Below are 23519 nucleotides of genomic sequence, written 5' to 3'. Positions count from 1 at the left end.
GGGCGACGGCGTGTGCTGCAGGGGCCAGCGGCTGCCTCCGGGCGACTCCACCGCGGCGCTCGCTTACGGCCAGAAACTGGGAGGGATGCGCTCCGAATGGAGGCGCAAGCACTGTGCCAGGGTGGACATCTGGCTTGCCACCCTGAGTCAGTTCTTGCGAGCCCGCCAGCGACGTCAGATGCATATCCTCTGCCGCGGGCCCTACTTCACGCCGAAGGAAGCTGCGTAAGTACATCCCAAATAATTTTACCGTCTCATTCGTTTTGTTACCCTTTTCACTGTATTTCTTCAGTTTCACTCGGGTCCTCTCTTACGTTTAACCAGGCATTCTACGTGTTTTACGTGACATTCATGACGATAAGCTGGTTATACAAGGATCAGCCAGAACATTATGGCCACCGACCTGCTAGCGATATAATCCCCTACAGGCGATAGCAGCGTCACCTGGCGAGGAATGACTGCTAGTCAAACACAACCACGGTACATGTAGTCACAGTGAGCGTGTTTTCCGTGTGTAAAATGGGGAATGCGCGTGATCTACCTGACTTTGACCGAGGTCATATTGTGATGGCCCGGAGGTTCGACACGAGCATTTCGGAAACTGCATGTCTTGTCGGGTGTTCGAGGAGTGCTGGGCAGAGTACAAGTGTATCTAAATACACAGTGCACCAAATACTCCTAACGATGGGCCTCCGCAGTCGGCGACCCATGCATGTGTCAATGTTGACACTACGAAATCAGCAACTATTACGGAAATAGACACATGCCCATAGGCACTGGACGTTGGCTCAATGGCAGAGCGTTGCATCGTCTGGTGAATCCCGATACTTTGTTCATCATGCCGATGGGAGGGCGCGAATCCGTCGTCTTCCAGGAGAACAGCTCCTTGTCGCCTGTACTACGGGATGGAGATAAGCTGGCAGCGGTTCCCTTATGCTCTGGGAAACATTCACGTGGGCATCCATAGGTCCAGTGGAGCTCGTGCAAAGCACTATAAAGGCCAAGGAGCATCGTACACTGATTGGAGACCACGTACACCCCTTCATGATAGCCGGCCGTTGTGGACGATGGGTTCTAGGAGCTTCAGTCTGGAACCGCGCGACCGCTACGGTCGCAGGTTTGAATACTGCCTCGGGTATGGATGTGTCTGATGTCCTTAGGTTAGTTAGGTTTAAGTAGTTCTAAGTTCTAGAGGATTGATGACCTCCGATGTTAAGTCTCATAGTGCTCAGAGCCTTTTGAACCATTTTTGAACCTTCATGACGATCAAGTTTCCCAGTGACAATGGCATTTTTCAACAAGATAATGCGCCATTTCACAAGGCCAGGAGTGTGATGGAGTGGTTCGAAGAACGCAATAGTAAGTTCCAGGTGATGTGCTGGCCCTCTAACTCTCCAGATCTGAACCCGATCGAACAGATCAAGGATGTGATTGAACGTGGCGTCAGAGCTCATTGCCTCCTTCCAGGAATTTACGGGAATTAGATAGATTAGACCAAATCAAATGTACTGCATACAGTCACATTAAAAAAAATTCTCCCACTGGACATATGATTGTATGCAGTACATTTGATTGTTGTGTTGCATGGCCTATTACAACCGTGTGGTACGGATTTATGAACAATAGCGTATACATATGTTCACCTATCATGCTATATTCGAGTAAAACAGTGAAAACTATTATAACAGCATGACATAGGCAGAAGCATATTTCCCCTAATGTTACAACCCAGCGAGGTGGCGCAGTGGTTAGACACTGGCCTCGCATTCGGAAGGACGACGGTTCAATCCCGCGTCCGGCCACCCTGATTTAGGTTTTCCGTGATTTCCCTAAATCACTCCAGGCAAATGCCGGGATGGTTCCTCTGAAAGGGCACGGCCGACTTCCTTCCCCATCCTTCCCTAATCCGATGAGACCGATGACAACGCTGTTTGGTCTCCTTCCCCAAACCAACCAACCAACCAACCTAATGTTACATATAGTTTTAATGATATATATGTTCTACTCATTGTACAGGGGCCTGAAGGTGGCATCAATGTAATGCCAAACTGGTAGCACATAAGAAGTTCATAAAATAAATTTCTACAATACATACGGCTGTTGGTAAATTATTGCATCAAGAAGGGCTTCCTGCATGTGGTGACATATTTTCTGCCCAGTTGAGATGCTCGTCCAAAATTACACCAAAGTTCTCCTGTTTCCTTTTATGGTATTCGATTACAATCGAGACGACAAATATCAGTCAGGCTTTCGAAAGCACCATAGTACAGCAACTGCATTAATCAAAGTAACTGATGATATTAAACATGCTATGGACAGACGTGAAGCTACCATCCTAACACTGCTTGACTTTAGCAAGGCTTTTGATACAGTTAACTTTGATATATTACTAACTAAAATGAAACAGCTGAATTTCTCAAACAGCGCAATACACTGGTTCGACAGCTACCTCGAAAACAGAAGTCAACAAGTCATTTGTGGGTCGGAAAAGCCATCATGGAAAAACGTGCGCTCTGGCGTTCCCCAAGGCTCCGTCCTTGGTCCACTACTCTTCTCACTGTACATTAATGATATTTCTTCAGTGATTCACTCCTGCAACTACCATCTATATGCCGACGACATCCAACTGTACATAAGTGCTAGCCCCAAGAACATTGCTGACGCAGTAGTGAGTATGAACGTAGATCTTTGCTCTGTTTCTCGATGGGCACAGAACCTAGGTCTGCAACTAAAACCCAAGAAATCCCAGGTCATATATCTCATCCAAAGTTAATCAGCCGGTACTTTCGCGAAACAGTCCCTCAAATACTCCTCAATGGTACCCAACTACCATACCAAAAAACAGTAAAAGACCTTGGAATAATCTTGGATGAACACCTAAACTGGGAAGAACAAACAGTCACAGCTTGCCGGAAATCGCTCTACTCCCTACATGCAATTCAAAAATTTAGAAAAATATTTCCAACCCATGTTAAACAAAAATTAGTCCAATCACTAGTCTTGCCTAATCTTTACTACTGTGATGTAGTTCAACACGGCACAAATAGTGAAAATTCGAGATGCCTCGAGCTAGTGATGAATGCTTGCGTTAGATACGTATGCAATATACGGTTGTATGATCATATCAGTCCTTCATACTCCCAGCTAGGTTGGATACTCCCACATAAGGCACGCGATCTCCACACGATGTGCTTACTTCATCGATTTCTTAGCCACTGGTGCCTCCAATACTTATCTTCTCACATTAAACACCTATCATCATTCCACAACCGCAATACCAGATCGGATACAAATGGTTCAAATGGCTCTGAGCACTATGCGACTTAACTTCGGAGGTCATCAGTCGCCTAGAACTCAGAACAAATTAAACCTAACTAACCTAATGACATCACACACATCCATGCCCGAGGCAGGATTCGAAACCGCGACCGTAGCGGTCGCTCGGCTCCAGACTGTAGCGCCCAGAACCGTACGGCCACTCCGGCCGGCCTAGATCGGATACGTCTAGCATCTTGGCTGTAACTTTACATAACACAAAATCTTTCTCTTTGTCATTCTCCATCTCAGCCATACGACTATGGAACGCGCTCCCCTGTGATCTGCGTCTTATCCAGAACCACTCAACATTCAAGAGGGAACTCAAGACTTGCATATTAGGGACTGTATAGCCACCATTGTTGTGCCCCTCTCATCTCTTTCTTTCTCCTCACCATAATAGCTTCGAATTTTACCGTTCTATTCCTCTAACCTATCTACCTTTTCTATATCTCTTTCACCCCATTCTATCGTCTTATGTCTCTGCTTGATGAGAATAGCCCACAAGCTGCAAGAATATAACGAGAAAATTCCAGCTAGCAATGGGACTGACATTCATAAAAGAAAATATGTTTACTTTCATATACATAGTCATTACTATTATTATTATTATTATTATTCTTGATTGTTATAATTATTTTTGATTGTTATAATTATCATTGTACTACTTTTATAATCTCTATTTTTTTTCTTTAACATTAATACTGTATAACATGTTATATGTCCTTAATGTTCTGTAGAAACTGAAATTTGTTGAATCTGAGTATGCCTGGTTAGGTGTAAGAGAGGGCCTGAAGGCCCTAATCTTGCCAGGTAAAATAAATGCATAAATAAATAAATAAAAATGGGAGACAATCGTTCTTGGAGTTGAGACCTTATGTACCTCGCGTTGTTGTTCTTGTTGTTGTTGTTGTTGTGTGATCTTCAGTCCGAAGACTGGTTAAACACAGCTTTCCATGCTGCTCTGTCCTGTACAAGCCTCTTCGTCTCCGAATAACTACTGCAACTTACAGTTTATACACGTGAACCTGCTCACAGTATTCCTGTCTTCGTCTCCCTCTACAATTTTTACCTCTCACACTTCCTTCCAGTGCAAAATTGATGATTTCTTGACGTGTTAGAATGTGCCCTACCAACCAGGCTCTTCTTTTAGTCTACTTGTGCCACAAATTTCTTTTCTCCACAGTTCTGTTCAGTAACTCCTTATTAGCCTTGCGATCTTTACCCACTTAACCTTCATAATTCTTCTATAGCACCACATTTCGCAAGCTTCTGTTCTCTTCTTTTCTAAACTGCTTATCGCCCACTTTTCACTTCCACACAAAACTATACTCCAGACAAATACCTTTAAAAATACTTCTAAACACTTAAAGTTTTATTCAATGTTAGTAAATTTCTCTTTTCCAGAAAAGTTTTTTCTTACAATTGTCATTCTACGTTTTGCATCCTCTCCACTTCGACCATTATGATTATTTTACTTCCCATATAACAAAATTAATCTACTACTTTAAGTGGCACGTATCCTAATCTAATCCCCTCAGCAACACTTGATTTAGGTCGTTACGGAACGTCTGACATGGCGGCCATTCTGAGTACATCAGGTGGTCGGATCCCTCTAAAAGAAATTGGTTTAGCTACAGGGTTTTAATTACTGACTTTGAAGTAGCGAGAAATACAACCCTGCCTCGCAAGTCTAAAGGAACATAGCGACACAGGTTGACTGGATAGTGAGGCAGAGAGTTAATCCAGCTCCACTAGTGAACGTTTCCGAGTCAGTGTGCTGAGCAGTATGGAACATAATGCGCAATAAGTCACTGTATTAGGGACGAGGCAGCTAGTGAGACTTGTCGAGACGCTTCGGTTGCTACGGCGACGGATGCAAAACCTTAAAACCTGTTTTGTAAATCTTATAGTAAACCGATAAATAATGAATTAAAGCAACACTTGAAAATTCGTTTCTATCATTTTTATATTCTGTTTAGTGTTAGCCAGCATCATAACTTACAGAGTTCATTCGTTTCCCCATTTGTGTTCCTATTGGTCCCATAGACGGAAATCCACTTTCACACCCACAAGTTGTGACGAAGGGAATGAATGTTCCTAAAGGTTTCCTGTAATTATTGCATCCGCCACCAGTCTTTCGCAAAAAGTTGCCAATAATTACTCAATCGGCTTCCAAGATGTTAGTAGAAAAACAGCAAGAAAATTTTTCCTGTTAACTCTTAATAGCATTCTACTACTTCACTGATTAAATAATTTCTGTGTCAATATCTCGATCTCCATCAGCTATATCGTAGAAATATCTTGGTACAGTCGACCTGCGGAAATTCATTCAAGTACTTACGGTCGATGTTACGGTAGTTTCACCTTGTGTCAAAGTACATGTTGCCAATTACTCATCACAAACTTTTTCAACATGATCTACTTTTAATCTGTAATTATGGCTGCAGCAGTTCATTTACTTTTCTATCGGCATGTCATGTACTCACCTTTCAGAGAGCATCTTATTACGTATATGGCACACATGACCAATTAGGAGCATGTATATGGACATACAGAGCACACAATAGCTGATAACAGATAACCATGATCAATGGCAAAAATACAATTATTTTAGATTATTCAGGGAAAAAAAATGCTGAAGAATAGTACAAATATAACACTATCGCTTGGCAGTACATAGGAAGTTAAGAAGCTCTCTGCAGGAATGAACACACTGTTATACGTGCTATATACAACAATCCATAATGACTCTGAGATCTTATGTGAAAATAATGGTGACACTTGTATTTCAGTCTGCTTGGTCTCGAGTACAGACTGACCTGTTGGTCGTGATAACATACACACGAAATGCGCAAGAAATGTAAATCATTTTCTGACGTCGAGTCACTCGGACAATTCGCAGGTGACTGGGGCAGTTACCGTCATTGAAACGCATCTTTATGATGAACCTAGTGCAAAACCAATCCGTAAACCACGACAGCATAGCATAAAACGATAATTCTTAAATCCTGAATGCAGATTCGAAATAAATTCTTCTGTATTACACAGCTGCTGTCGGAGAAGGTTATAACATTTCCTAAGACTATTAAATTTGGTCAGCAAGGGTGACGGGATACAAATTTCAGAATATCTCAGCAGTCAGCACCGAATATTCGGTGACAAGGACGAAGATGTGGAGAACAAGTGGTAAAAATTCAAAGGCATCGTTTAATGTGTCCTAGACAAGTAAGCTCAGGGTAAGGTTTTAAGTGATGGGAAAGATTCCCCATGGTTTAATAGCCATGTTAGAAAAGCGCGCCGTAAACAAACAGCACTTCATATCAGATTCAACAGAAGTAAAAACCTAGCCGACAAACAAAAGCTGAACGAAGAGAAAATGAACGTGAGGAGAGAATGAGAGTAAGAGGTTGTGAAGCGACTTGAGTAAAAATCCTAAGAGATTTTGGTCGAGTGTAAAATCAGTAAGTGAGTCAAAATCATCTATTCACTCTCTCAGCGACCACACCGGCACTGAAACTGAAGATAACAGAGAGAAGGCCGAAATACTGAATTCGGTCTTCCAAAGTTGTTTCACCGCGGAAGATCGTAACACCGTCCCTCCTTTCAATCGTCGTACCAACGTCGAAATGGCAGATATTGTGATACCCGATCGAGGAATTGAAAAGCAGCTACAATCGCTTCCCTTCTAGCAGTAATTTATCGTAGATCGCAACGAAAGGTACCTAACGATTGGAATAATGTGCAAGTCATTCCCGTTTTTAAGAAAGGCGGTAAGACAGGTCAACAGAAGTATAGACCTATATCGTTGACGTCAATCTGTTGTAGAATTATGGAACATGTTTTATGCTCAAGAATTATGAGGTTTTTAGAAAATAAACATCTCCTCTATAAAAATGAACATGGTTATCGCAAACAGAGGTCCTGCGAAACCCAGTTCGTTCTGCTCCTCCATGAGATCCACAGCGCAGTGGGCAACGACGCTCAGGTTTATGTCGTGTTCCTTGATTTCAGTAAGGCATTTGAAACGGTCCCACATTGCCGTTTAACGAAAAAAATACGAGCTGACGGAGTATCGGAGCAGACTTGCGATTGGATTCAAGACTTTCTTGCAGATAGAACTCAACACGTCGCTCTTAACGGAACAAAATCGACAGATGTAAAGGTAATTACGGAGTGCCACAGGGAAGACGATAGGACCATTGCCGTTTACAACATGATTTAGTAGAAAGCGTCGGATGCTCTTTAAGGCTACTCGCAGATGATGCAGTTGTCTACACAAAAGCAGCTACGCCAGAAGAAGGTAAGAATCTGCAGAACGACCTGCAGAGAACTGATGAATGGTGCAGGCTCTGGCAGTTGACCCTGAACGTAAATAAGTGTAACATATTGCGCATACATAGGAAAAGAAATCCACTACTGTACAGCTGCACTATTGGTGACAAACAGCTGGAGACAGCGTCTCCCGTGAAATATCTAGGCGTAACTATCCAGAGCGATCTTAAGTGGAATGACTACATAAAACAGATAGTGGGAAAAGCTGATACCAGACTCAGATTCATCGGAAGAATCTTGAGGAAATGTAACTCATCCACGAAAGAGGTGGCTTATAAGGCGCAAGTTCGGCCGACTCTTGAGTATTGTTCAACTATCTGGGATCCCTATCAGGTAGGACTGAAGAGGAGATAGAGATGGTCCAACGAAGAGCAGCGCGTTTCGTCACGGGATCGTTTCGCCGGCGGGAGAGCGTTACGAACATGGTAAACAAACTCCACTGGCAGACATTACAAGAGAGGCGTTGTGCGTCACGGAGAGATTTACTATTGAAATTTCGGGACAACACTTTTCAGGAGGAGTCGGACAACATATTACTCCCCCCCCCCCCCCCATACATCTCGCGTATTGACCAAGAGGAGAAAATTCGCGAAATTAGAGCCAATAAAGAGGCTTACCGACAATCATTCCTCCTACGCACTAATCGCGAGTGCAACAGGAGTGGAGGGGTCAGATAGTAACCTCCGCCACACACCATTAGCTGACTTTCGAAGTACGATGTATACGATGTAGAAGTAGATGTGGATGTAAACTTTGACTTCCACTCTTAATCAGCAACAGCAATGCGTATTGTTTCCTGGGCAGAGCTCTTCGTCGACTAACGCATGACTGCATTTCCTACAAGGTGAAACGGTGGTTGCCTGAAGTTATTTAATCGTAAAAGTCTAATCAGACTACTTCGTTCATCTGCTCGCAATTGAAAAATCGTGTATTTTGGTGCCCATTACAGAGGAATTGTACTAAAAAAATAGACTTATTCATTGCTCTTTTCCTTATCCATGAAATCCAGCTCCATGCGGCAGAAGTTTTAAAAGTTTCCACGGAGTTGGTACACGCTTATGCTATTCGATATACAGACAGATAGCTGCCTCACTACACATTCATCCAGATAAACCATATGACACGTACATTATGCATTTTTCATGACTTTTTATTATCTTTCATTTCTGGATGGGTTGCCGAAATTCCATTTTTCACCACGTGGAAAAATCGAAGAGATTGACGCAGCAGCTAAGAAACTGGACTCATTTTCGGGAGTAGTGTTGTTCAAATCATAGTCCTCCACTCCAAATTTTGATTTCCGTGGTTTTACTGAGACATTTAAACTGACAGACAGAGTGATTCCTTTGGAAAGAGAGCCACCAAATTCCTTCTCCAACTTCGTCAAATCCACACTTGTGCTACTTTGCTAATGACCTCGTAGTCACTGGGGAGTCTATGGTACACTATATTCTCCTGTAGATTTCTGTATTTGCCCTGGAAAAGAGTAGTACAGAGTTCCCTGCACATGGATGCAGAGTACCTTATCACACGACTGGGTTTAGCTCCGGCAACGAACGATACTGCACTTGCCTTTGCTAGCTTATACAGGGTGACAATTATTGAACTATATGAAAAAATGTAAAGTAGTTACAAACTACGGCGTGAACACACTTTATTCAACTTGTAAACGTCACTACAGATATTTGGATTTAGGTTATGACATGTTCGATACGCCTACCATCTATGGCGAAGATGTGGCGCAGACGAATAGCGAAATTCTGCATGGCCCGCTAAAGCGTCGGAAGAATGATGCTGTCGATGAGCTCCTAAATGGCTGTTCTCTGCTCAGAAGTTGTTTTGGGGTTATCTCTAAACATATTGTCTTTAATACAGCCCCTCGAAAAGGGGTCGCATGTGTTCAGATCCGGAGAATATGGCGGCCAATCGAGGACTATGCCAGAGAGCTCTGACTACCCCAGAGCCTGAATGCAGTCCCCAAAGTCACCTCCAGGACATCAAACACTCTCCTGCTTCGATGGGTCAAGCTCCGTCTTGCAAGAACCACATTTTGTGGAAATCAAGGTGGATTTGGATAATGGGGATGAAATCATCATCGAAAACCTTCACGCACCGTTCAGTAGTCGCGTTATAAGAAATATCGCAACGATTATTCCGTGAATGGACATTGCACACCACACAGTCACCCACAGAGGGTGAAGAAACCTCTCGATCGCGAAATGTTGGTTCTCAGTCCACCAAATGCGCCAGTTTTGGTTAGTGAGCAACCCATACATATAAAAGTGGGCTTCGTCGCTAAACCAAACCATGCATACGCATACAAATAAAAATCATGCCCCGCTGCCAACCGTGCAGTTTGAACGTTGTAACGCAAACCGTTCAGAAGTTATGACGATTTTATTGCATGTAGCTCAATAATTGTCACCCTGTAGCTTGATCTGCTTGCCTCCGGAGCAGAACGAAGCACAGTGCTGCTCCCAGTGCCATCATTCACTTCTCTTCGTCGGGTTACTAGTCATTCCTAGTACAGACATGCATTTTCCCCTTAGATCATACATTTAACGTCGGATGTATCATTCGTTGCCTTGCGTGGGAGACTTACATGCACTTCAGTTCATTGTTCACACAATGAAATAGTCACAAGTAAATCAACTAATCTGCTCTAAATATGCGACCAGAATTTTTTAGCGAATATTTCATTTGCAGGGAAAACTGAAGTATTCTAGTTACTGTAATGCAGGCTATTGTACAAAGCCACCTTGGAGTAGTCGCTAACGATGGAGTCGTTCTTTTCTTTTCGTTTTGAATAATGCAGTACTACAAAATAATTTGCCCCTCTTCCGTTAACAGATGATCCTCGGTCGCTGGAGTAACGAAGTGTCCGAAGCGGCTGAAAAAAGACAAATACCATTTCCATTTTCAAGAAGGTTCGTCAACCCATTGAACTTATTATAGCCTTTTAGATATGGAATTATACAATATTGTGTGTCCTAGTTTGTTACCGCCTTTAACAGGAATGGCAACATTAGTCTCGCGAAGCTCAGCTTACTCTGTTCATCCATGAGCTCCAGAGGGTTGCCGATAGTGATAACCAGGTTCATACCGTGTTCCTTGACGTGTGGAAAGCATTTCATACTGTTCTGTACTATCGCCTAACGAACAGAATATGAGTTTAGAGAATTTGCAGTTCACACGTCTCTGTTACCAGGAGGAAATAGTCGGATGTGAAATTGACTTCTGCGGTACCCCTTCAGAAGGTTCCAGCACTGTTCCTGTACGCTGTATACACTGCTCGTAATTAAAATTGCAATACATGGAAGGATAGCAAATTTTACTTACTACACGTATACAGAACAGTAGGGAGAATACATTATTAAATCTTTAGGTGATTTTGGGATATACAGGCTGTGAAGTCTAGTACACTGAGCGGCCACCTATGGCTGCAACAATGGCCATAACCTAGCTTGACGTATAGTAGAACTGAGCTTGGCTGACAGGTTCATCAGTCGTGGCTGGCGAGTGGTGGGGTGCCACTCTCTCGGCGCCCATGACCGTATGTTTTCAATGAGTAAGTCCCACTGCCGAAGAACTGCATCTTTCAGCACCAGATCTGAAGAAGACTTGCAAGGCAGATCGATGAATAATAAATAAATGAATGAATAAAATATAAATTAATGAAAAGTAGTCACCCAGACGGTCTTTCCCCTCATTACCCAACGGAGATCACGATCCTGAGATATGCCGTCAGTTATTGTACTGTCCTGACGATTGAGGGACTAAAGCACTAACAGACTGGCACGCTTTAAGTAATTCTGTTTATTGGACACGATTCAATGTAGTACAGTCTGAGGACGAAGTACACACATGCAATAGAAGTGGAAATGTCCTTCTGAGACGATTCAAGACTACAACAGAAATGGCGATTACGTAGCCAGTACACACAGAGACGAAGTCCTGGTCGTCGGTAGAGGCGACGAGCGGTGGAAGCGTGGCTACCGGAACAGTGGTACCACAGCAGTGCCTGGTTGCCCGGTGACGGCGCCAGGCCGCAATGTTGGTGGTGTTGCAGCTACCGCAGGCGTCGGGGTCCCTGGAGTAGTTTCACTGCTTGGCTGACGATACGTCTCGAAGCCGCAGTTGAACTGGCAGAAGAGGGGCTCGGTGGGGACGTAAATACACTACTGGCCATTAAAATTACTGTACCAAGAAGAAATGCAGATGATAAACGGGTATTCATTGGACAAACATATTATACTAGAACTGCCATGTGATTACATTTTCACGCAATTTGGGTGCATAGATCCTGAGAAATCAGTACCCAGAACAACCACCTCTGGCTGTAATAACGGCCTTGATACGCCTGGGCATAGAGTCACACAGAGCTTGGATGGCGTGTACAGGTACAGCTGCCCATGCAGCTTCAACACGATACCACAGTTCATCAACAGTAGTGACTGGCGTATTGTGACAAGCCAGTTGCTCGGCCACCATTGACCAGACGTTTTCAGTTGGAGAGAGATCTGGAGAATGTGCTGGCCAGGGCAGCAGTCGAACATTTTCTGTATCCAGAAAGGCCCGTACAGGACCTGCAACATGCAGTCGTGCATTATCCTGCTGAAATGTAGGGTTTCGCATGGATCGAACGAAGGGTAGAGCCACGGGTCGTAACACATCTGAAAAGTAACGTCCACTGTCCAGACTGGCGTCAATGCGAACAAGAGGTGACCGAGACGTGTAACCAATGGCACCCCATACCATCACGCCGGGTGACACGCCAGTATGGCGATGACGAATACACGCTTCCAATGTGCGTTCACCGTGATTTCACCAAACACGGATGCGACCATCATGATGCTGTAAACAGAACCTGGATTCATCCGAAAAAATTACGTTTTGCCATTCGTGCACCCAGGTTCGTCGTTGAGTACACCATCGCAGGCGCTCCAGTCTGTGATGCAGCGTCAAGGGTAACCGCAGCCTTGGCCTCCGACTTGATAGTCCATGCTGCTGCAAACGTCATCGAACTGAACATGCAGATGGTTGTTGTCTTGCAAACGTCCCCATCCGTTGACTCAGGAATCGAGACGTGGCTCCACGACCCGTTACAGCCATGCTGATAAGATGCCTGTCATCTCGACTGCTAGTGAAACGAGGCCGTTCGGATCCAGCACGCCGATCCGTATTAACCTCCTGAACCCACCGATTCCATAGTCTGCTAACAGTCATTGGATCTCGACCAACGCGAACAGCAATGTCGCGATACGATAAAACGTAATCGCGATAGGCTACAATCCGACCTTTATCAAAGTTGGAAACGTGATGGTTCGCATTTCTTCTCCTTACACGAGGCATCACAACAACGTTTCACCAGGCAATGCCGGTCAACTGGTGTTTGTGTATGAGAAATCGGTTGCAAACTTTCCTCATGTCAGCACGTTGTAGATGTCGCCACCGGCGCCAACGTTGTGTGAATGCTCTGAAAAGCTAATAATTTGCATATCACAGCATCTTCTTCCTGTCGGTTAAATATCGCGTCTGTAGCACGTCATCTTCGTATTGTAGCAATTTTAATAGCCAGTAGTGTACTTGCTCAGAGGAAAACAGGCACACTGTCACTTGGAAAGGTAACCACGCAAGTGAGGTCGCGATTAGTCCGCGAAGCATATCCAAGAAACACGGTGGCCGAATATGCAGGGGCTTAGTCCTGCCTTCCAGTTAGGAAAGACAAGTTATTGTTCGTCCGCGGCTCGTGGTCTTGTGGTAGCGTTCTCGCTTTCCCCGCACGGGGTCCTGGGTTCGATTCCTGGCGGGGTCATGGATTTTCTCTGCTTCGAGATGACTGGGTGTTGTGTGTCTTTCATCATCATTTCATCCTCATTCACTTGCAAGGTGCCGTAGTGGCGTTAAAGAACTTATGGAGTGGCGGCCGAATCGCCGCGCGAGGGGTCTCCCGGCCACCAATGCCATAGGCTCATTGCTATTATTACACTTTCGGCGAGTAATTACTCTAAACAATAGTAGCGATATAACAGGTAGACTTAACGTTCACGATGATGGAAAGTGGAGTAACTACATAACATTAGTTGCATGAAAAGCAGACACTTGATTGAAATTAAGTAGAAGTCACCTGTGGAAATGTAGTTCACCCACGATGGTTTCGAAACTTTCGCCCGATTGATTGTTGAGCATTGCTCGTCAGTCTGGGCTCTTACGTGGCAGAATTAGTAGGGAAGATAGAGAGGATCAGAAGAGAAACTGTGTGTTCAGTCGCGAGTTCGCTATGTAGAGTGACACAGTCAGGGACATGCCTATCAAACTCTAGTGGCAGATGCTAAAAGAATGGTGTTATGTTTCACATGGAGTACTGGCGTTAACTTTCCGAGATCAGACGTTTCAGGAAGAGTAAAGAAGATATTGCTTCATTCTACGCATATCTTGTGAAATGATCAAGACGGTAACGTAGAGAATTTCAAGGTCATACGGAGACAGCCATTCTTAGCGTGCACCGTTCACGATTTCATTAAAGGGGAGCGCTTTCTGCGTGCGCTTTAGAGTAACAGCATGAAACGGGGAGGCAGCAACCTGTTGCTCTAGCCCTGGCTACGTGCCAGCTGATCAATTCATTATGTCGACGGGCTCATCTCCTGCCGCTCGCACTCTGCACTGATGCTCTCACAAGGAACCCCCTGAATGGGGGGTCGCAAAAGGTCAATAATGCTTACCTCATTTGATACCCCACTTTTTGTCTATCATGCAACCACAGTACTGGCTGCTAGTAGCAACAGGGGGCGGGACTGGTGAGCACAGCATGACGTTACAGAGCGTAGCTGAAATGCTTAATTGACGAGTAACTCACAACAGTGCTACAGTGCTAATGATGATGATACAAGGAAGAACTGAGACAACGTTAAATAAAGCTCGCATGATACCTACAACAACAGTTTCTGAACTTGATATTTAATCATACAGGAACCCAAGAAATTTCACAGAGTGAGAAAGAAGTGACACATGAAATAATAGCGTTTCTGCAAGAAGAGCCAGTGGAATGTGTGATATCTTACACGCCCGATTGTACGCACAATGTACACGAGTAGTACAATTATGACGATACCTGCTTAACAAGTGGAAGTGATACTGAACAAGTGTCTCGCCACGTATTTCAACACCCTTGTCGAATAGGGAGGGAGCCACATATCCCGTCTCCAATGCAACGTAGTAAAGGACAATCGTTATCTAAGGAGCGGGTACTAATCATAATTATGTCCATGGAAATTCATCTGCAGCATAGTAAAAAAAAAAAAATTATGAACTGATTTCGAATAAGTCTGAAGCAATATGACTGTGTAGTGCATAAGGAAAATCTACGCAAATTCAAGAGAGAAAAAGGCGCACTTGTTACAAAAACTGGTGTCTGCGCGTTCCAGGGCTGATCGATTTACCGAATGTGCATGATAGTGATCTACTACGTTATGCACATCAAATTGCGCACGACATACACTACAGTGATTTCAAGGGAATAGTTTCATAACTTAAAACATTGCTGCGGAGCTGGAAGATATAAGATAACGAATTTCCAAACAAAGCGTCAAATTGACGATGCACAGCAAACTGTAGAATCGGCCCGAAAATTTGTGTGAGATAGAGAAACTTATCGCATCGTTCAGCAAGGAATCTGTTTTCACCTCCGTCCTGTCGGGATTTCAGGAGGAAACGTATACGAAAGGAGCCCTGGAAATTAGAGGTACCAAAAAAATTGTATCAAGATCAACTAACATCAATGACTTAACGCATTCGTATACAACTATGCCGACTGTTAATATGAATGGTAAATTGGCTGAAATGTTACTTACTGTACTGCGAGAAGCTGGAGGTGCTCTGCCTCCTACAATTCCTATTCGTATCCGTGGTCTTGCAATGGCAGTAGGGAATATTTACGTCACAGCAAGCAAGAGTAGGTAAATGAAAGAAAGAAATTACATCTACGGCATGAGCACCGCTTTCGGCCAAAACTTGGTCAAAATAACATGTTTTTGCATGATTCCTGGTCTGCATATAAAAATAATACCCACTTAGAGCAAACTATCTCTCCTGGAAAGTGTGCGACATTGCAGCTTATACCACTTAGACCCACTGGACAAATTCAGCCTCTAGATGTTTGTTTTTTTTTCCGTGCCTTTGAAACATATTATCACACTATCTTCAGCTACACCATAAAGGACAGCGTTTCACGGGAACCTTCACGACAGACCGTTCGTCATTCCGTTGCATGAAATCACATTCCATCAGTTCCCTTCAGCCTGTCACACCAATATGATTCAATATGCATTGTTTAAGAGTGGATACCTAGATGAACATCCTGCATGGTTTGTAACTCCCAAGCAGTTCGCCTTTGATCTTGATTGTGCGTACATTTGTGATCGCTGTTGCACGCCATTTTTCATTCAGTGTTCATGGTGCAAGTTAATGGTTTGTTTTGAACATTTCTCGAATGTCGACGATGTCTATTTTGTGAAGTGTAATACATACACTATGTGATCGAAAGTATCTGGAGACCTGGCTGGAAATGACTTATAAGTTCGTGGCGCCCTCCATCGATAATGCTGGAATTCAATATGGTGTTGGCCCATACGTTCAATCATGTGCTGGGAGGTTTCTTTGGGAATGGCACCCTATTCGTCACGAAGCGCTGCACTGAGGAGAGGTATCGATGTTGGTCGTTGAGGACTGGCACAAAGTCGGCGTTTCAAAAAATCCCGCAGGTGTTCTATAGGATTCACGTCAGGACCCTGTGCAGGTCAGTCTATTACTGGGATGCTATTGTCGTGTAACCACTCCACCATAGGCAGTGCATTATGAACAGGTGCTCGATCGTGTTGAAAGATGCAATCGCTATGCCCGAATTGCTCTTCAACAGTGGGAAGCAAGAAGGTGTTTAAAACATCAATGTAGGCCAATGCTGTGATAGTGCCACTCAAAACAACAAGGCGTACAACCCCTTTCCATGAAAAACACGACCACACCATATCACCACCGCCTCCGAAATTTACTTTTGGCACTACACACGCTGGCAAATGACGTTCACCGGGCATTCGCCATACTCACACCCTGCAATCGGATCGCCACATTGTGTACTGTGATTCGTCACTCCACCCAACGTTTTCCCACTGTTCAATTGTCCAATGTTTATGCTCCCAACACCAAGCGAAGCCTCGTTTGGCATCTACCGGCGTAATGTGTGGCTTATGAGCAGCCGCTCGAGCATGAAATCCAAGTTTCCTCACCTCCCGCCTAACTGTCATAGTACTAGCAGTGGATCCTGCTGCAGTTTGGAATTCCTGTGTGGTGGCCTGGATAGTGGCATAGCATGCAACAACTCAATAGATTAACATCCCTCAGTCAAGTGTTCGCGACATTCTCCAGAATTTTTAGAAGGAGAGGGAAGTGTATATAATCTTGCCGGCAAACCTTGAATCCGAAACAAAAACAAGGCCGTGTCAAGGCCTATTGTGACATGAGTGGAATACTGACGACAAAAGCGACTTTCAAACCAAGGTGACGTGCGATTCGAATAGCATCCCAAAGAAGGGCTTTTCTGACAGTTTCACTGAGTAATATGGAATTTATGTAAGTTGTCTCAAGGGGGGGAGTTAATGTACAACATCCGAAGCATGAAAATCAACATCTTAATTTTTTTCTATTTTTTGTTGATCCAGTCTCGAAACGTTTTGACAGACGGTGTAGAGTTGCTGGAGTCCACACAGTAGCGAAACCGGGTGCTGCAAATTCATACGCCCGCCACCTTCTGCTATGCTGGTCACGGGTACCATGGGGATGCAGAGCCGAGCACACCTTGTAGTGTTTCCAAGAGCGAGAGTTCTGTTTACTGAGCTTGGTGGTGGGGCTGCCATGATATGCGATGTATGATTTCAGGGAGCAGGCACAGCGGAGCAACCATCTGCAGCACCTCTACGGGCCAGCCAGCATGTGACACGATGAACATTTCTTGCTACCAGGAGACGCAGAATTGCAGCGTCCTTGGCAGTCAGATTTCCATTGTGTCCACAGTAGTGTGACGATCCACGTATGATTGCAGGGAATACTCAAACCTGAGCAACCAGTTGCAGCAAGTGTACACATCGGCCAGCATGTGCTACAACGGCCGCTGCTACGTGGGGGACGAGCAACTGGAGAGAGCCATGCAAAATACTCGGCAGCCGGAGTTCCTGGAATGGGCGTGGCTGTCGTGGCGAAACACCGTGGGCCGCCCATCCAGGCCAATCTTCAGGAAGCTCGTCATTCTCATGAACACTGCCGCCAGGCGCAGACGTGAGTAACCTCTTGTATATTTCAGTAACATTTGTATGCTTCATTACGTTACTAAATTAGTGAAATTCGATTTATACCGATATGACAGCTGATATCCATGCAAAAGTCTGCAGAGTATTTTAATACACCGAAAATTTCAGTCGTACAAGCAACTTTGACTGTTTAGGCGTCTGTCAGGGGCGGGAGGTGGAATGATTGTCGAGCAGATAATGTCAACTAGCACACAGAAAATCAAGCGTAATCCAGCATATGAACTTAATGAAGTGTGCAGAAAACTTGAGAACGTAGTGAAGTCATCAAAGTCACTGTGCTCATAGTTGAGCATCACAATACCGTTAACCAAAGGTCTCTATCCTGGACGGTTACCAGCTTCTCTCAGAGCCTGCTGAAGAGGTAGAACTGAGACTTTCCTGATTTGAGTTATGCAGCTGCTCGCTGCTCTTCCCCTCGGTCTCTAGCTCTCGTCTTCCCTTTCATGATTATTTCCTCCAGGTTTTCTCCATCTCTTCTAACAATATAGCCAAGACATTGGAGAATGTTTGGATGACACGAGAAGAAAGGCGCCTGGAGATTCTGAGTTGCTAAAAATGCTCACATTTGTTCGTCCTTCAGTCAATTTTACGTACAGCAACCTGCGACAGCACCAAAAGTCAAATGCATCGATACGCTGCTGATCTCTGGCCTTAAGAGATCATGTTTCGCAGCAATAAAAGAAGACGGAATACATGAGTGTTTCAACAAGCCTTATTTTTGTGGTTTTCATTATTGCCCTCTTCTGTCAGATCTTGGTGGGCTTGTTCATAGCCACTGGCCCTGGCATGATCCGTCTTCTTGTATCACCTTCACATCATCCCATGTAACAGATGGCTGACACAAGATAGATAAAAGAATGCACGACTTCCAGTTCCTTTAATCGACCTATGAACTGATCCTATACTCTTCAGTTATTTATCATGAGTTTTGACTTTCTAGGATTGAGGCCTTCTCTTTGTTATAGACTGATGTCCTGTACTTTTGTTAGTAGTTCAGTAAGTTCATCTTCGCTGCTGGCTAAAAGCACGGTGTCATCAGAAAACCCGAGGTTGTTAATAGTTCTACCACGAATTGAGATGCTTTTAGTCCAACCATAAAGACAATTCGTAATGACATTTACTGCAAAGATGATGTACGGTTGGGGGGATTCCCTACGATGAAATGAAGAGCCGGCCGCGGTGGTCTCGCGGTTAAGGCGCTCAGTCCGAAACCGCGCGACTGCTACGGTCGCAGGTTCGAATCCTGCCTCGGGCATGGATGTGTGTGATGTCCTTAGGTTAGTTAGGTTTAAGTAGTTCTAAGTTCTAGGGGACTGATGACCACAGATGTTAAGTCCCATAGTGCACAGAGCCATTTGAACCATTTGCAATGAAGAAATCAAACGTGCCCGCGCTCCTCTTCACTGCTGCGAGGTGGTTATTGTGTCAGTACTGTCGAGCGTGGGCCGACACCGAACTCTGCAAACACTTGCCAGAACTTTTCCTGGACCCAACAGTCAAAGAGTTTCCTATAGTCAAGAGAGCAGATGAAAACAGGAAATCAGAACTCTCGCAATTTCTTCGTTATATGTCGTATGTTGACAACCTATTCACAAGTTCCTTTTTTTTCAAAAAACCTTCTTGTTGTGTTGAATGTATGGGCTTCAAACGCTGTCCGAAGATGTAGTGCAAATTTTGATTTTGTGGGATATGAAAGTAACAGATGGATAGTGGATCACTTCCTCATTGACCCTTTCTTGTGTCGGGGGATGTAAAGAGACTTTGACCACTCTTCTGGCCACTCTCCACTTTCCCGTATTCTGGTACACACTGAATGCGGCTCATCAACTGGTTCCTGCCCCAATTCCTTGATCATGCTGTCTAGATCAGGGGATATATATAATTCTTCAGATGTTGAATGCGTTGTCTCTTTCGCTGCGTAAAATTATAGGTTCCGATGTAAATTGCTTAACTGCTTGACTTTCCGTATTATTGTTAATACCAGAATATATTGCTCCCATCTCGCAACAGCATCTTTCTTGTTTCCAATAGGACTGGCATTCTCATCGTCTACCACATACGTAGAAGGATTAAGTTCACCGGTGATGTTGCTGAGTTTTTGAAGAGATCACCTATTTGATTGTGATTATGGTGTTCTATATCGTGTGGATACCAGCTTTCTTATGATTGCTTCTCTCTTCAATTAGTTGTAGTGTGGACTGTGATATCCAAAGATGTTTTATACTTTGTGGTCGTTCTGATGTCAGAAGTGACTTGGTACGATGTTTGTGATGGTGGTGTATCTTTCTAAAGACTGAAGTTTCAGTGTTACAAGCTCACCAAATTCCCGAAGTGCTTTCTTGCCTGTCAGACTTAGGTGTCTTTCTCAGCTCTTCTTTGTGGATTTGAGCTTAATCTACATTTTCATGGACAGCAGACTGTGGAAACTTCCACATTCAGCTACGGGTAAGGTTTTACAGTCCAAGAGCAAAGCCTTCCAACGTCCTTGCACTAGCATGAAGTAACTTTGGTTATTCAAGTATCTGTCGGGCGCTGATGACTACGCAGTTGAACGCCCCACAAACCAAACATCATCATCATCATCCAAGTGTCAGTCGTCTTCAGTGACTTTAGAACATAATGTTACAGAAACGGAAATCTAGTAAGTACTTGACACGCCGCGCGGAGTGGCCGCGCTGTTTGAGGCGCCATGTCACGGACTGTGTGGCCTCTCCCGCAGGAGGTTTGAGCCCTCCCTAGGGCATGGGTGCGTGTGTTATTCTAAGCATCGTGCCAAATATTGTCCAAGTGGCAAGTTAGATAGCACAAATCTCGAGCTAGTTGGAGAACCCTGGCCGTAATGCTCCAAACGTACTCAGTTGAGGATAGATGCGGCGACCTACAAGGTAGAATTTGGCAAGCACTAAGGCAACCCGTAGAAATTCTCACTGTGGTGGACGGGCGTTATCTTGTTGAACTGAAAGCCCAGGATGACTTGCAATGAAGGACAACTAAACGGGGCATAGAATATCGTTTACGTACCGCTGTGCTCTAATGGTGACGTGGGTGACAACTAAAGGTGTTCTGCTATGAAAATAAATGACACCCCAGACCATCAGTACTTTTTGTCGGGTCATACAGCGGGCGACAGTCAGGTCGATATCCAACCGCTATCCGGAGCGCCTCCAGACACTTCGTTGCTTGTCATCGGAGCTCAGTCCGAAGTGGGTCTTATTACTGGAGACAATGTTACTCCAATCAATGAGATTCCAGGCTGAAGACGTATCTGGAGACGGCTTGGACAGAGGTGGGATAACAACCTGATTGTTACTCCCTGACAACCAGGAGTGTGGGTCTGGGGTGTTACGCGCTGCGCTGTACAAGTCCGTCACACGTATTTTTTAGTATACTTACTTATCATCTTTGACAGCTATATGAAATAAATAAATGTACAATGAGGTTATCACTTAGTAGCACAATAAAGAGGAAAAGGCGAACACTTTTGTAAATCTGCCGGACAGTCTAATTGGCATACCCATGCTACATGAACGAGAGTAGACAGGATGCATTCTGTAATTGAATTATGGTTGTCTTAGTGATACTAGAGTGGCACCAAAAAATATTTGAACTGTGAAATCAGTACTTCATTTTCAGAGCTGGTGTTTCGAATTACATTGTTCTCCTCATAAAAATAACATCTCTGGAGGTATGCAGACTGAAGTGACAAACGAAAATTTCTACTTAAGCCTCGATTCGGACCCTGGTCTCCTGCTTATAAGGCAGATGTGCTAACCACTACGCTGTGCAAAAACACTGTGCCAGGTTGGCGTGGTGGTTAGACTATCTGGCTAGTGCGCAGAAAACCCAAATTCTAATCCTGGCCTTGGTACAAATTTTCATACGCCGTTTACTCTGATGTTTGAGACTTGAAAAGGTCTTTGGAGTCATATAGTTCCAGTTGATTTTTGGAGGTGTTCTGAGTCGCCAGAACGAGTGTGGTCGTTATAGTTCTCTTTCGATCCATTAAGCTTACAACGATGTAAAGTTATTGTCAACCACTTAGTTGGTGGATCTATAAAAAGAACAACACATTTTCTAGAAACTGTTTGCGACAACACAAGTTTACATAAAAACTTTGTTAGCTAAATATAAAGTTAGAGGAAAAACTAAACGTCCAGAGAGAAAGAGAATGGAATTGAAGAACTGCTTTTTCCTCTAATAAGATGCACACTGCTATGAAAATGTCTGTTGAGTCCAATATGTATCTACAGAAGGCAGCGAAAGAAAAAAATCAGCAGGAACTGGACAGGAACTGCGTAAACATAACGGTAGTAGCACAACAACAATTTTCATACCTGTTGTAACCAAGCTGACTATGATGCAAAGTGATGTGAGTACCCAAGAAGTGTTACTGATACATGACAAAATTTGAATGCACACCGATAAATTTACTTTTACACTCTTCTGTAGTATATGTGATTTTAACGGGTGGAGAAAACTAAAAATTCTACGAACGATGTCCTCTATATTCCTATTCCTGCTGGATTTGCGTTAGGTGAACTGCTATTCTCATAATTATTTTGAGCTCTCTTTAGTAGGGGTAGACACCCGACCGTCATGTCAAACATAGTGAATAAACAATGTAACACTTGTATTATAGCGTGTCTGGTGTGCATATCGTCGCTGCGTTAGCAACGGTTGCTGAGAATCAAGTGAAAGATTCGGTCCTTTGCAGCAGAAGGGCGGTAACGATATTTTATGTTGAAGATTATACTTGTGAAAGTGATCTTGGAGAATGTATAAATAAAGGAAAGATTAAAAATCGCCGTAACCGTAACACAAAGCGATAAATGTTCCGATTGTGTGCTACGGAACCAAATCCTGCAAAATAATGTTAACCGTGGAGCCTAGTGCTCTTTCAGAAATTGTTGCCTAATGTCCCTTTTTTTATCCGACGTACCTCGCTAGATACGCCTACGTCCCTTTGTATAAATAAGCAGAAGATGCGACACATCAGGAAAGCGAAACTGTTGCTAACCAAGTAGCAATTTAGTTTCAATATTGCCAAGTAACTTCAAACCTTTTCTCATCAGAACACAGTCGTTAGCATCTGTCTGCTTTCGAAGATCAACACAGAATGGGGTTTCCTAAACAGTTGTGATAGGCACGAACCTGGTTAACGTCTGGTTTATTTGGACGGATATCAGTGAAACTACTTCATGTCGGGTAACATTCACGCAAGGGCATAGTCAAATCTGTTTCAGTGTGACTAGTATACTAATGATACAAAGGAACGCAAAGCAACTCATCATCATCATCATCATCATCATTTAAGACTGATTATGCCTTTCAGCGTTCAGTCTGGAGCATAGCCCCCCTTATACAGTTCCTCCATGATCCCCTATTCAGTGCTAACTTTGGTGCCTCTTCTGATGTTAAACCTATTACTTCAAAATCATTCTTAACCGAATCCAGGTACCTTCTCCTCGGTCTGCCCCGACTCCTCCTACCCTCTACTGCTGAATCCATGAG

The 23519-nt window shown here is 44.0% G+C and overlaps 1 protein-coding gene across 1 annotated transcript in view; it reads left to right on the top strand.

Annotated features, from left to right (window-relative positions):
* The first annotated feature begins 156 nt into the window (after window positions 1–156).
* Window positions 157–23519, top strand: part of LOC126184200 (angiotensin-converting enzyme-like) — a 143001-nt gene continuing 119638 nt past the window's right edge. Inside the window, exons 1-2 of the mRNA XM_049926568.1 lie at window positions 157–225; window positions 17744–17976. Coding sequence (XP_049782525.1) covers window positions 179–225; window positions 17744–17976 — 280 coding nt within the window. The 5' untranslated portion in view covers window positions 157–178. The remainder of the gene's footprint in view (window positions 226–17743; window positions 17977–23519) is intronic.

This window comes from Schistocerca cancellata, chromosome 4 (assembly GCF_023864275.1).
Source record: "Schistocerca cancellata isolate TAMUIC-IGC-003103 chromosome 4, iqSchCanc2.1, whole genome shotgun sequence".
In the NCBI taxonomy this organism is placed as follows: domain Eukaryota; kingdom Metazoa; phylum Arthropoda; class Insecta; order Orthoptera; family Acrididae; genus Schistocerca; species Schistocerca cancellata.
The sequence above is the reverse complement of the archived record's forward strand: the minus strand, read 5'-3'. Positions and strand labels throughout refer to the sequence as shown.